At 39.3% G+C, this 14,298-nt stretch overlaps 1 protein-coding gene across 1 annotated transcript in view; it reads right to left on the bottom strand.

Moving 5' to 3' along the window:
- VEGFD (vascular endothelial growth factor D) overlaps positions 1 to 13,218 on the bottom strand; it is a 32,529-nt gene extending 19,311 nt beyond the window's left edge. Inside the window, exon 1 of the mRNA XM_003203074.5 lies at positions 12,585 to 13,218. Coding sequence (XP_003203122.1) covers positions 12,585 to 12,674 — 90 coding nt within the window. The 5' untranslated portion in view covers positions 12,675 to 13,218. The remainder of the gene's footprint in view (positions 1 to 12,584) is intronic.
- Positions 13,219 to 14,298: the final 1,080 nt, after the last annotated feature.

Genomic DNA, 14,298 nt, shown 5'->3' with positions numbered 1-14,298 from the left:
GTATTTTGGCAATGAACAATGTCAATGACATCAGGAAATGATAACTTGGGTTAGTATTGTGATTTTTGGATAATTACAACCTCTGCTCTTCCAAAAGAAACTATAATGGACTATCTATCTTCTTCCTAGCAATCTCAGATGCCAGAACAACCCTAAAAGTAGTTAGTGTTGGAAAGAAACAAAAGGGCACTAATGGATTCAGTGGCCTTTACCACTTTGGAAGCTAGCTTAAATCAGATGCTGAGTTCATTAACCCTTTGATTTATGACAGTCAAACATTTGTTTTTTTGTGTCATGTTGTACACGTGGAGCATTTCATAGTCTGCACTGCTCAAACAGTGCCTTTTCTTGATAATTAGCATTTAAAGTCTCCTGTCAGATGGCACAAATCAGCAGTTTGCACCATGCTTTTCTCCACTTTTGGCAAGATTCTAGGTTTCTTGCCTAAAAAAATGCACCCTACCCTTTTCAAACTGATGTCTGAGTGAGCCAGCAGAATACAAGTCATTTCATTTCATATGTTCCACCTTTTCCAGCATGTCACAGATAATCTTTGCATTAATTACGTGTTTGGCCCATTCAAGATTTTCTGGAAGTATTTTGTACTAAGAAGAAAAGCTGTCTGGAATGCAATAGTAAAAGAAAGGCCCACTAAGGTCCTAAATTTCTTGAGGACCCATACCCCAAACATGCTTAGGACCCAAAATTCATTATTTTCAAGTCCAGTATCTATCAATATTTTTATTTAAGGAAACAGATGAATAGTAAATAATATTTTGTATGTGTGAACACGTGAAAATAAAGGCTATCAAAATCCTTGAATAAACCCAAGGACATCCCACTTGCTTACATGATATCAAAACTACTTTCTTTAAACCCCCATCTCAGCACTTCTTATCCACAGTGGAACATAAACCTCTGCTGAAAGTTATACTTGTGTGTAATAGCTCTTTTGAAAAGGAATGTTTTTTTCTGATTTATGGTCACAGATGCTGTTGTGTCAAGCACTGCACAAATTCCAACTGAAAGCTTCAACATTATCACTGCATCTGGAGCCAGGACAAATGATTGAGGAACCTCTCAATAACCTTGCACTGTTTTATGATCCACCTTCTCAGCAGTTAAACAATAAGAAGAAGGTAACAGCTTTATTTTGCCAAGGAAAGCAGATTTTAGCTTCACAGCAAAGAGTCGTGGTTCTCTTAATGCTATTTTATTACAAACATGGCCAAACATGGTTAAGCTAAGTTTCAACTAAGTCTTTCAAAATTAGCCAGTTTGGTCAAGAGGTTTCATCACAAACTGAGGGCACTTGGACATTGACAAAGAGTACTGGCAGCAAGTGAGAACATTTCAAAGTGTATGTGGGTGTGGTGTGCTTGACGCAGCAGTAGCAGCCACAAGTCAAAAGAAGTCATGTAGAAGACAAACACAGAAGTGTTTTTTGAGAACTAATGTTACCCTGTTACAATGCTGCCTGTAGGCTATTCTCAGAACTAGACCCAATGAAGTTTTAAATACAAAGTTATGATTCATCACCACATAAAAATATAAAGAAACTTCGCTGTTATGCATGCTATACCATAAAATAACCTTTTTTTTTTTTTTTCTCTCTGGTGTATTCTACAAAGTGTTTTCACAACAGTGTATGATCTCATCAATATTACAGGCTCATCTTGCAGAAATATATTTCCTACTGCTCCTGGCCAACCCAGCCAACCTACTATAATTCAAAAAATATGATCTTACAGGTGTCATTCACCTTATTAAATACATGAACTTGTTATTTGAGGTTCTTACTATAATGAAATGAAAAAAATAAGTGCTTTGACTGAACATTCATTTAATTCTACAGTGTGTCCAAACAGTCTCTTTCTCTCCATTCACTCTCTAAGAGTCAATCACTAGCTCTGTAGTCAGATGAGATGAAATCCCCTCTCTTACCCAAAGCACAGTTGCTGCTGAGGCACAGTGGTCACTTTTTATTAAGGACACAAATATGAACAACCAAGACCTGCAACTACAACAAAACTTGAAAGACCTGGAAATGGCTGAAGACAAGGACTGACAGTTGCCTAGGTGGAGGAATGCACTTAATTCCCTACCTCAAAGCCATGGGGGTATTTCCTCAGTCATGCTGTAGCTCGTAGCATCATCTGTGATGTGGCCAGGGACTCTCTAGATTGCAAGAGATTCTTGCGGAAAAGTTTTGATCTCTCTTTGCAGAAAAACAGGCCAGCTCCTGCCATTCTGGAGTCAACACATATGTGATATCTGAAGGTACTGCATGGCCATTTGCTTGGTGAAGATGATAAGCTTCCATGGAATCTCTGCACTAAGGGGAACTCTTTTTGATGATTTGCACTATTAGTATTATTTCTAGTATTATTATGGCTTCCAGGAGTAAGTGATCAGGTACAAAAAGAAAATATTTATACAATCCCTAATCTGGCATCTACAACCAAACTAGAAGACAAGAAAAAACAAAAGATGACATTCATCCAAAGAGAGTACCAAGAGAACACAGAAAATATTGCTTAGATAGGCCTTGATTCTGAGATAGCAGGAATCCAAATAGTGTCAAGTTTTATGATAACATATTGCCTTTAATATGGCATCTCGTATCCTTTGGGTATCGATAATGGATAATAAAATTGTGAGAGTCTTCTGCACCTTGAAAGTACCAGATTTTCAGGAGTAACTTGCAATCTTATAAACAAGAAAATTCATCAGCTTTAAAATATATAGCACGAGGACTCTAACTTTACTGTGTCTGAAACTTATTAGCTTGCACTAATTTTATCATCTCTGTTTGATTTCATTTCTGAGGAGAAAAAAATGTATCTTAAATTTCTACAGCTCCACTAAAATCAGAATTTTGATTTGCTATCATGTATGAATTTTTGATCTATTTTGTCTCATCCCTGACTCTATCCTCTCTGGGTGCCTGATTATCTATGTATTACTTGCACACAAAGAAGCTACTTTTACTTATAATAATTGTGTCTTGAGAGTCAAAACAACAAGATATTTTGACTTCCTACTAATACTCTTCTCTGCTTTCTCAAATAATTTTTAGCATGGATGAATCTTCAAGAGCTTGCACTTTTAGATTGTGACTGTTTGAAGAAAAATCTATTCTAATGCTCAGGAAAAAAACTGATCTCTCTCAGTGCACTGACTTATCCAAACTGGACATCACTTGTGCCATCATCATCTCAGCCACAGGTTTGATAATCAGGACATTTTCTTAGCAGATTGTGGGTTCAGTGAGGCAGCTCCTTAGCTTTTGCTTTTTAAAACAGGTCTCTAATACTTTCTCATTAAAATTGCAATGAAAGAGTACAGCTGTATCAGTTGAGTAGATTGCAAAAATATGCAATTGGACTGAATATCTTTTTTAAGATGCTGGAAATGACCTCATATGTCTTTGCCCAAATATATAATTAGTAGGGACTGAATTACTGTTGAGAAATCCTAAGACTGCATCAGATGTAGTTATATGATAGTCAAAGAAGTTGTTTTATTGGGAAGGTACTAGGGCAACACTTAATCTTCTCCACAGCCCTCTCAGAAAATTGAGGCTTCAATTTGTCTGCTAATTCTTTCAGCTTTTCAGATGCATCCACTGCCATAGCATTTTCTCCATCAGAGAAAGACTCCATACAACAAACAACGTGTAAATGCAACAGAGATGTATATTCTGGCTGCAAGAGGAGCAGTAAATTGTACTCTGGGTGGAAAGCCTGAAGGTCATCTCTCCACCCTCATCAGTCTCTACTAGAGCTCAAAGTTTGCAGAGCAGGCACAGGAAACAAAGCTTTTGCTTTCTCCACCCAAAGCTTAGGAGATACCTCTCTGCCGTCTGCCTCTGGAATTAAAGAGTATTTCCCTTGCTTCCTCTGAGAGAAGGGTGAATATGTTGATAGAGCCACTCATCATGTGTGCCAATGCTGCTGATATAGAAATGGCACAGCACCCCATAAGAAGAACAGCAGTAAATGGCCAGGGCACATAAAGGACTGACAGGTACACTGAGTATGGTTTGGGGAGGAATGTGAGGTGACAAAATGAATAGTTTCGTCTGATATTGTATGAGGGTGCAGGGACTGATGGATGCGTTCATGTGAGAGGTTCATAGTTCTCCTTGATAGATACGACAATTGAGAGTCTCTTTTGATAAAACTTCGCCAGCGTATCATTTGACCAAGACCCAAAACTGGAGAAGAAGCAACTTCTAGACTGCTCCATCTTTTCTGATCTTTTCAGCATGGTAATGCTCTCTCCAGACTCTTCTCTTCCAGGCTCCAGTCTTGTTCCCAGTGAAGGCAAGAGACTGAATCACCTGTTTGCTAAGATTAATAGTTCAGGTACTGACAAACAGTTTCTAATTCAGCTGACGATCATATGCTTGCACAAGTAAATCGTATTAGATACCCAATGTCTTCAAGAAAACAGCTGTTTTATATTTTGAATAGTTTTTTTCTTTTCAACTAGAATAGATCTTTTGTGGTGCCACAGCAAACAAACCAGACTTCTTGCACTTTAGTAGCATGGTTACATTATCAAAATCCTCAGAGATTAGACATTTTGGTTGTTCTCTGAACATTTGGTTTGAATGAATCAAAATATCAAAGCAAAGAAGTGAGAACAGCAGAATGCTACATGATTTGGAAATGAAAGCATGATTATTTCATTTACTTTTAACATGTCTAGAGTAATTAGAAACAGATACAATTTTATCAAAATATCTTCCACATTTAGCCAGATTTTTTTTTTTTAACCAAAATTAGGTTGTTTTTTTTTTTTCCATCCAGTAAGTATTTTGAGAATCAACTACAACTCTCATTAAATAAATCTCACTCCCCACAGCCAGATCTTTTGCTCTCATGAGAAACATCCTCACAGCAGCTAAGTGTGCTTTTGAAGGGAACAGCACTCACTTGTGCCTCATTTTGTGGGCAATGATGGAAAACTGAATCGGATAGATGGAACAAAAGAATAGGTCTGTGCGGTGAGGAGTTTCTTCATTTTCAAGCCTAGTCATTTATGCAGAGAATCTGCCTTTAGGCCTCTCCTGTGATAAATATGGGAAGTACATTTGTGTGGTCAATAAAAGGACAGATTGTCATAAAATGCCCATGGCAATAATTTGCTTGTATGTCTCAAATACTACTGACAGCTATGGGAATCCAACAGTATGTTTTCTCAAGCTCTCCTTCTGTATTTGGTTGTATTATCTCGCACAACAGCAACGCGTTCAGGCAGACATGATGCTCAGCACGGAATACAACTAGAGGCAATACGCAGCACTTTCTTCATCCTACACAATGCTAGGTGCTAACAATCTGACAGAATATACATGTTAAAAATAGTATATTACATGTTTTTACAAAGAACATATCCAGAGCATAGTCACTTTGTTTTAATATTCGTCCAGTCTTTGGAAATCTCTGAGGTTTGGACAAAGATTTTGGAATGTCTCAGTAATGGAGAGTTGAATAAAATCAGATGATTGTATGTTCTTTCAATATTTGAAAATACTTTTTAATGTGATGAAGGTTCTTTCAGTTACTGCTTCCATAGGTTCTGTTTTTGCCCCAAGACACTTGACAAATGTTTTGGAAGTGTGATTAGCCAATTGAACTGCCGGATTTCCAAATGTCACTTCTCAAAGCAGATCCACTGCCAATGTTGAGTGAACTTATGTTACCTCAATCACATGCACACATTTTCCTGGAATTGTAATTTTTATTATGTAATATTTCCCTAGCAGTTCAGGAAAATATCCTGACATGGTTTCTGAGTCACACTGCCAATTGAAGTGAAAAGTTTTGCCTCATCGTATGGCATACTCTCTACATGCAACATAACATATGATAGAATCATAGAATCATAGAATGGTTTGGGTTGGAAGGGACCTCTAAGATCATCTAGTTTCAACCCCCAGCAATAGGCAGGTACACCTCCCATTAGACCAGGCTGCTCACTAGACCAGGTTGGTACAGCAACATGATGCAACTTCTTCGCAATTTAACACCATATCATATCATATCATATCATATCATATCATATATGATTCCTTCACCCACCACATGGTGACTGCTCTGCATTCAGCAACGATGAGTTCTCAAAACTAACGCAGCATACTTTTGATCTAAAAACATGGATTTGACAAAACCATCCTGACCAGTAACAAGCAGAACAATCACTGCTATCTAAATTTGTGTAGTGCCCACACTGGATTGACATATCTCATGTGTTCACATAGTTACCCAGTTTTTCTAAGTGCCATTCTGAAAAAACAGTAAGGACCCTAAATGGTATTCTCTCACTGGTCACATCTTTTAGGTCATACCTGGGGAAGATAGAAAACAATACATAGATATCCTTTAGGCTGTTTTCTTAATTTGAGCAAAATGAAACTATATTTAGTTGTTCTGCTGTTACTTGATGCAGAAGCCCATCTATACCTCTTTCACAAAAACATCAAAGAAAAGAACAAATTCTGCTTGGTCTTCCCATGAACAAATGGAGTCTCTGCAGCTGTCATAGGGGCACAAAGAGTTTTGTTCCCATTCCCCTCAAGTCTCAACAAGATTTATGAAGATTTGCAAGATGTACTGGGGAGGTAAGGAGCAGGTGGAAAGTTACACAAGAGACTGGCAAATAGTGGGAGGGATAAGGATTTCCTCCTTGCAGCAAAATATCTTGAGTCACTTTTCCCCCCAGGCAATGTAGTAAATTTGGGATTACATCTCAAAGTGAAGCCTAAGAAACAGTAGTGACCAGTTTTGTAATTGGACTTGACCTGTGAGAAAGGTCTAAAAGAAACACAGATCTCAATCATCTAATGATAGTTATAAAAACTACTGTACAGTACTTTTAATGAATTGAAATAAATGAGTTATCACCTGCAACAACTGTATCTCTTTCTCTCAAGTAGACACACAGGAGAAAAAACGCCTGCAAACCTTTCTCAAATCTGGAGTGGGGACAGCAGTGATCAGAGCAAACTTGCAGCCAGAACAGCAGAGGTCTCACAAGCTAAGTCTACACCACTTTTTTTCATTTTCAGGCAGACTGTTCCTCTCCTAGCTCTATTTGCCTCCTCTGAGTGCAGCATCAAAACCACCACATCAGTGGCTAAAAACAAACAAATCTCTCTGGGGGAAAAAGCACAAGCAGGCTGCAGCAACCCACCCTCAGACCAGTAACACTTGCCAAGCCTGAGCTGATTGCCTGTTTTGGTTGCCTTGTGATCACAAATTAACTGAAAGTTGCTCCACTGCCCTCTGAACCTGCCTCCTTTGGCTCTGCAGAGCTCCAGAAGCAATCCATGACTGATGTCAAATTTTAATTAGTGCTGTCCTCATTTCAAACAGCTGAATAGAGGAATGAATTTCTCATTCTCATCTGATCAATCTTAACAGCATGATGCACTTTTCAGCACCCTGCTATGTACTCAGGAATTACAATCCCAGCTGAGGTGGGCAAGATTGGAAGACCAGCTGAGAGGGATTTTCTTGCTATTTCGCTCGAGTGTGAACTGCTTTTGATAAAGCAGCAGTGTTTTAGTAGTTTCCTTTCCAAACTGATAAGAGCCAAGATGCTGTGTGGCATGGCAACAGCACAAGATTGTTCTCTTATCCCTCACTGTAGACTGAAAGCAGCAGATAGATCAGAACAAAATGGCTTGCTTCACAACCTCCAGGATAGCTTCCCACTCCTGACATAAAAGCACAGCCAAAGATTTCTGCAGGAGTCCTACAAGTACATTTCTACACGTTTTTGGTTCATTGGACATCATATCGGAGATTGTAATCATAGAGAATCAAGAGCAGCAAAGACAAAACTGAGATAATAAAACAGTTCTGAAAACCACAATTTCATCATCTTTACCCCAAAGAGTCTGGTAACTTTGAAAGGAAGCTGGATGTAAGAAAGAAAAGTCTAGTTTGAAGAGAGAAATTGTTTCCAGCAGCCTTCAGTGCTTTTTCCCTAGTTATTAAGCAGCTCGCTCTACTTCCAGGAGCTGCCTTTCAGGAAAATAACCTATGAAACAGAAAATCTGTTAGATTATTCTAAAAAATCAGCAACATTTGCAAGCAGTTACCGGAGTGCTATGAAGATCTGACTATCTGAAAAACAGCATCAATGACAATCAGATAGATGGAAACTCACTAACAGCTCTGCTAAGAGTTGCTCAGGTTTCTTTGCAGAGTTCTCTTTTGGTTGCAGAGAGAGACTGTAGCTGACTAGGAAGAGAGAAGTGGAAAGAGCATTGTAACTCTTTCAGCTCATGGTGTGATCGCTCACAAGCATCTCCATGCCTACCCAAAGGCAAGGCATTCGTCACTTAGGTGCTGAGAATCAAGGGTAAGTGCTCTTTCACTCCCACCTTCAGCAAAGCAGGCTAGAAGACAGCTGTGTTTGGCATCTGGCTTCTACTTCTGTCCTGCTGACAGTGTCAATATGAGGTTGTTGAATCTAAGGCCTGCTGGAGCGAAAATGTCTACTCAAGCCTGTACCAATATGTTTTGAGAGAACGGCATGGAGCAGAGTCAGGTGAGGTTCCGGGTGGGGGTTAGGGAAAGGTTCTTTACTGGAGGGTGGTGGGTGTGGAACAGGCTGCCCAGGGCAGTGGGCACGGCCCTGAGTGCTGGAGTTCAAGGGGCATCTGGACAGTGCTCTCAGACATTGGGTTTGATTTTGGGTGGTGCTGTGTGAACCAGGGGTTGGACTTGATGATGATCTCTGTTAGTCCCTTCCAATTTGGGACATTCTATGATTCTATAAATATTTGGTGTAGAGGTTAAATAAAGAGTTAAGCAGGGAAAAAGATATGCATGTAGCAGAGAATTGCCATGTTCACCTCCAGCTTGTCTCAGCTTATCTAATCCAGAGTCTTTTGATATTCTTCAGGCCTACTAATGTTGGGATTCTCTCTAATAAAACAAAAGAAAGTTTTTAATAGTGAGAAGACCTGCAAAAGAAAAAGAAAGCTCTGAGTATGTTATAAGATGGGCATTACTTTCTCTTGTCTTCCCCTCAGTACATAGAATAAGGGGTAGAACAGGGCAGGGAGCCTTGAGATTCAGACTCTCAGAGATCAGGACCTGGATCCTCATTAGAGAGGCAGTTTTAGTGTGGGAAGACAGAATTAACTCTGACAGACAGCTGGCTTTTACTGGCAAAAGTCACTTCAGCTTTGATGAATATAGGACATACCTCTGTATCTAATTTTAAAATTCTGGAAAAACTAGCTTATGTCTGTCACTGATCTAGGAGAGGAAAAATGGTGAGAGGGTAGGGGAAGACAGTAAAGTTTGCGGTTCTCTAGCAGAGGTATTCGAAAATGTAAGAGACTGTCAGAGCAACACTTTGACAAGGAATTTTTTAAGCATTTCCTTATGAAGAACATTAATGCTCAGTCTTCAGAAAACCCATGTGGAAATCTAATTGTTCACTGAGGATTTAGTATGTCAGACTGGCACTCTGAATCCAATAACTGGAGTGTGAAATAGAGGGATTACTGCCAATCTTGACATGAGTTCAGTTGAGGAGGCGTGTTAGATACCTGCCCCAGACTGAGGTTGCCTACCGCTTCCCATCTTGAGATTGTTTCCAGTTGTTTATAACATTGCCAGATGTTCAATGTTCAGGCTGAAACTTTTCCTGCCAGACGTCTGCTTCTAAATGATTTTAATAACTTTTGATTCAGTAGAACATGTCCCTGCCCATGGCAGGGGGGTTGGAACTAGCTGTTCTTTATGGTCCTTTCCAACCCAAACCATTTTCTGATTCTATGACTATATGGTGTGTTGTCTTAGTCAAAATAGTTCGACCACGGATGAGGATGAATCTCCTTCTTTATCCATGCAAAAGCCTTTTCTGTCAATCTCATCTCTGTAAATGTCTAGCATTACCTTGTGGTCGACCACAAATGTGAAGTTTGGACACCTGAGGAACATTTGTTGGAGTGGATATGCCTCCTGATATCTCTGCAAAAATCCACCCAAATGTAAGCACCCAAATGTAAGCAGCAGCTCACAGATGCTCAGCAGTGACTTTACAGGATTTAGCAGTTAAAATCTCTGCAAATGTGACTTGTGCTGACCACACTGCGGCCTGGAGCTGAGCTGGAGCACACCTTTCCTCTCCTTCAAGCTCTTTCAGGGGTCAGTTAACATGGAAAAGGAAGGTGTCAGGACTGACTGTGGAAGGGAAAGAAGATGAATATTGGCAGAGGTGTGTAAGACCTAACCAAGGAGTGTGGGAGTGTTTGGGGAGACCTGAAGTAGTAATTGGGGTAAAGAGAAAGGTAAACTTGTGAATGGTGAGCAGACAGAGACAAAACTAGAGGCATGGGATGGAGGAGGGGACTGTGTTCAGACATGACCGGAAAACAGAGGGATTCATAGGGCACCGAGACTACTGCTGAGAAATTGAAGCCACCTCCTGAAAGTCAGAGAGAGGAGCAGGGTATCCTATGCCACGATAGGTGAATGGGGAGGAAGGCGTTGCACAGGTAGTGCAAAAAGGGTCATGGTGGGGGAACCTATTCAAAGCATGAGAGGCACAAAAGCATGGGCTAGGGAGCCAGTGGTGCTGGGACAGGGACAGGAAGAAATTGGGGACGGAAAGAACTGGGACTGGCAGGCAGGGAATTACTGGGCTGAGTGTGCAGATGGGAAATGAAAGAGAATCCAGTACACAGAAGAGGATGGCGTTAGGAAAAGTGAAGTGCAGCAGAGATGCATGAGCAACTTGTAAGGATTTTAACTTTCATAATATTACTTACGATGAAGGGGGTAAATATAGTATTTAAATACTTAGTCACTGGAACTCTGTCACATGATATCACACTGACACCAGCTGATGGTTCAGACCATCAACAGATTTAAAGCTTGAAGTGACCTGGGCTGAGTTCAGTTACTTGATCTGCTGTAACAATGCGTAAAGGGAGGAGGCTGCCTGTCTGCAAACCTTCCTGTGTCCCATTAATTGTGCATTACCTACAGCCTGACCTCAGGGTTCCTATCCAGGCAGTATTGCTGTTGATCTGAAAGAACTTTTAGAAGATGACTATAACACATTATTTCTCACTTTACAAGTAAAATCTGAAGTGCAATTGGTAAGAATATGCATAATCCTCTGTACCATTAAACACTGTAACATGAAGGACTTTCTGCAGGGTATGTCCACATATGCACACATACATAAAAGCCCACAACATAAATGCCAAAGCAACCCATAAATCTTATACACAATGTAAAACATTAAAACAAAAATAATCAGTGGCTTAGCCCAAAATCCTTGTCTATACAGAAGGAGCCAGAACAAGCAATGTAAAAAAAAAACATCTTTTCCTTTTGCTAATCAGCAGCCGACATATGTTAAATACAGCCCTTTAAAGCACGATCTATACCGTATCTTCTGATAGTCTTGGAAACTTAACAGTGACTTGTTAGGCAGTGAAACATATAGAAGAATGAAGGCAATGTATGTAAGAATGATTACAATGGTCTTACTGACTCCAAAGACTTGATTGTTAAGGTTGTAAATTAAAAGCTTGTGAATAGTGAGCAGGCAAAGGGGTGAGCCATTAGTCTCCCTGAAAGCACATCACTCACCACTGCTAAGTTCTTGTGCCGGCAACAGAAGTCTGCAATTAAGCACACAACCGAGCCTTTCTTTTCAAAACCACAGGTCAGTATGCAGTGCAGTTCACAGGCTGGTGTGTGGTCATCTCTTGCAAGCAGGAGGTTTTTTGAAGTGAAAACAGAATTATTAGCTTGTTTTGCTTTGTCAGTGAGAAACAAATAATTTGTTCTGGACCACACACTGAATTAATCATTTCTGGACACACTACACACACAGAATCCTGTTCCAGTTTTTGTTGTTTTTCTACATGATTGTCCTGGCTTTTCTCACATTGTCTCAGAAAATCAGATCCAAAAAATCCTACTACCAAGGTGAGACTTCAGCTTAAGTTTTCTTGCATGTATTATATTCCGAAGAAAGATTACTTTCCAGGCATTGTGTCTTACTAATACTAGTTGTAACTTATTGTAAAGTCTAGGACAACATCACTTACTATAAAACAAAAGAACATTTGTGGCAAACAAGTGAGCAACTGATGAACAAGCGTTTGTAGAGGAAGATTTTCAACACCCAGATACTTATTCCTGAAATTCTTAATAGCTGAAAGAAAAATAATTGCATTTGGAAAGTATTCTAAGTACTCTGACTTGCTTTTTGGTTTGTATTTTGCTTTTATCTTGCATGAGTGATAGAAGGAGTTCAATTAAAGAACAAAATATATAACAAATAAGTAAGAATAACTAATACAAAGAGATGAAATACTAAGCAGTGAATACGTATTTAACTTCTTTATCGATTCTCTTATCTCTATGGTTATTAAACTTCTGTTTAATCACCAACAATCACCAAAACAAAACAAAATAAACACAAACAAGCCCCTCATCAAAACAGCTAGAAACCTACCACGCTGCCCATGAGGTTTGTGTAATTCAGGCAATGTGGATTATTAACATTATCAATAAATAAACATCGCCTACCTTTACAGATCCATTCTCATAGTCAGATCCTTGCAGCAAATGCAGAAATGAAATCATAAAAATATTCACAGTCACCCACGGTTTGTACATTCTGATGTTTAATTCCGCAGGTTACTACGCAGTTGTTGTCATACAGCTGGAGGCGTCTCTTTTGAAATGCATTTCACCACAACAGACAAGAAAAGCTTCCAAATTTCTGTTATAAATTCGCAAAGGATTCCAACATGCAAGAGTAAATATCTCGCTCTTCACTCTTCTAAGCAATTATTTTGAACAATTCACCTAGAGACTGTAATCTCTTAGAGTAGATTTTAGATACATTCGAAAGAAAATCATGATAAGACTTTAAATAGATTGGTATCTGTATGCACGCAGCTACACTCTCACAAGTGATCAGGTACGGATTCCAGTTAATGAAGTTACTATATCTTCCATCAAGGCACAAAGAGGTATTCAAAATCCATCTGTGGTCCAGAAGATTTAAGCAGTCTGCTCTGTTCTGTGCTCTGTGCTACAGCAGCCTCTTCAGATGGTAGCGTAATGGCCAATGTTTTGAGCTAGAGAGCTGTAATCCAACTCTGTGTTAAAACTTTTTTTTCACAACCTTCGTGGAAGCTTGCAGAAGCATGTGTCTTAAATCTGATACAGACTTTGGCAGCAACACAGTCAAATTTTGGCTCTAATCCCATTTTGTCCCTACCAATAGCATAGCAGTTTTTAAACTAACTGATGCAATCTAGACTCTCATTATTTTAAAGAAGATTACCTGAAACATGAAACTTCAGCTCACGTTCTTACACAGCACACATATTTTAAGTTACTTCTTATAGAAAAGAAGGGGAGAAAACAGAAAAGGGAGAGAATGATTTTTTTCTTTTATGTGTTCTTATGTGGGATAGTGTTTTCTGGATAGATTTTAAAAAGAAAAGTTAAAAACGATCTTTAGTAACAAATAGAATTTGATTTTTTAATGAAAGTTCATGAAATCACAGACATAAAAGGAATCCATCTAGTTTTCTTGCAGCAAAACGAAGTGTTATATCTGTCCCAAGATATAATAAAGATCTGCATGCATTTCCTCTGTATATTTTCCCTGTTTAGCACCAAAGTGGAGACCTAAAATTTCTATTTATAACATAGACAAAGGTTCTGATAATTATATGTTAAATCCATATTGCTATACTCTTGTGTAATACTTTATATCCACGAGACTTTTCGCCACTCTCACATGGCTTAAGGTTTGTGGAATCAGATCCTACAGTTGTTACCAACAATCCTTTAACTAAGATTTCAGAGCACTGGTTTCCTACCTCTGACATCCAAGCAGTGGCTCTCTTAAACATAGGCCATGTCTATGTAACAACGACTAGCTTGCATAATTTCTTCCTAAGTATTCTTTACAAATGGAGACTGGAGAGAAAACTGTTTGAATTCATTTCTTCCAGCTGTTGCCAGTTAACTGAGCTATTATGTTTTTAAAAACATGGATGTAACTGCATTATTTTTAGCCTTGCTTTTTGCTATTTGTTTTTTGAAAGCAATCAGTTTCCCCTGTTCTGGCTGGTGGCTTCCCGCATCCATGGTTCATCTGGTTCATCCCTCTGCCATGGTTCGTGTAAGGACAGCAGGAGCTTCCCCTTCTAAGCTGAGCTGGGTGAGTTCCCTTGCCCTCATACCTGCTTCTTCCCTCCTGCCTTGCTCACAGACACACTGC

Source organism: Meleagris gallopavo, chromosome 1 (genome assembly GCF_905368555.1).
Source record: "Meleagris gallopavo chromosome 1, MGAL_WU_HG_1.1, whole genome shotgun sequence".
Lineage (NCBI taxonomy): Eukaryota > Metazoa > Chordata > Aves > Galliformes > Phasianidae > Meleagris > Meleagris gallopavo.
Note: the sequence above shows the minus strand (reverse complement) of the source record. Positions and strands in the feature narration are given on the sequence as shown.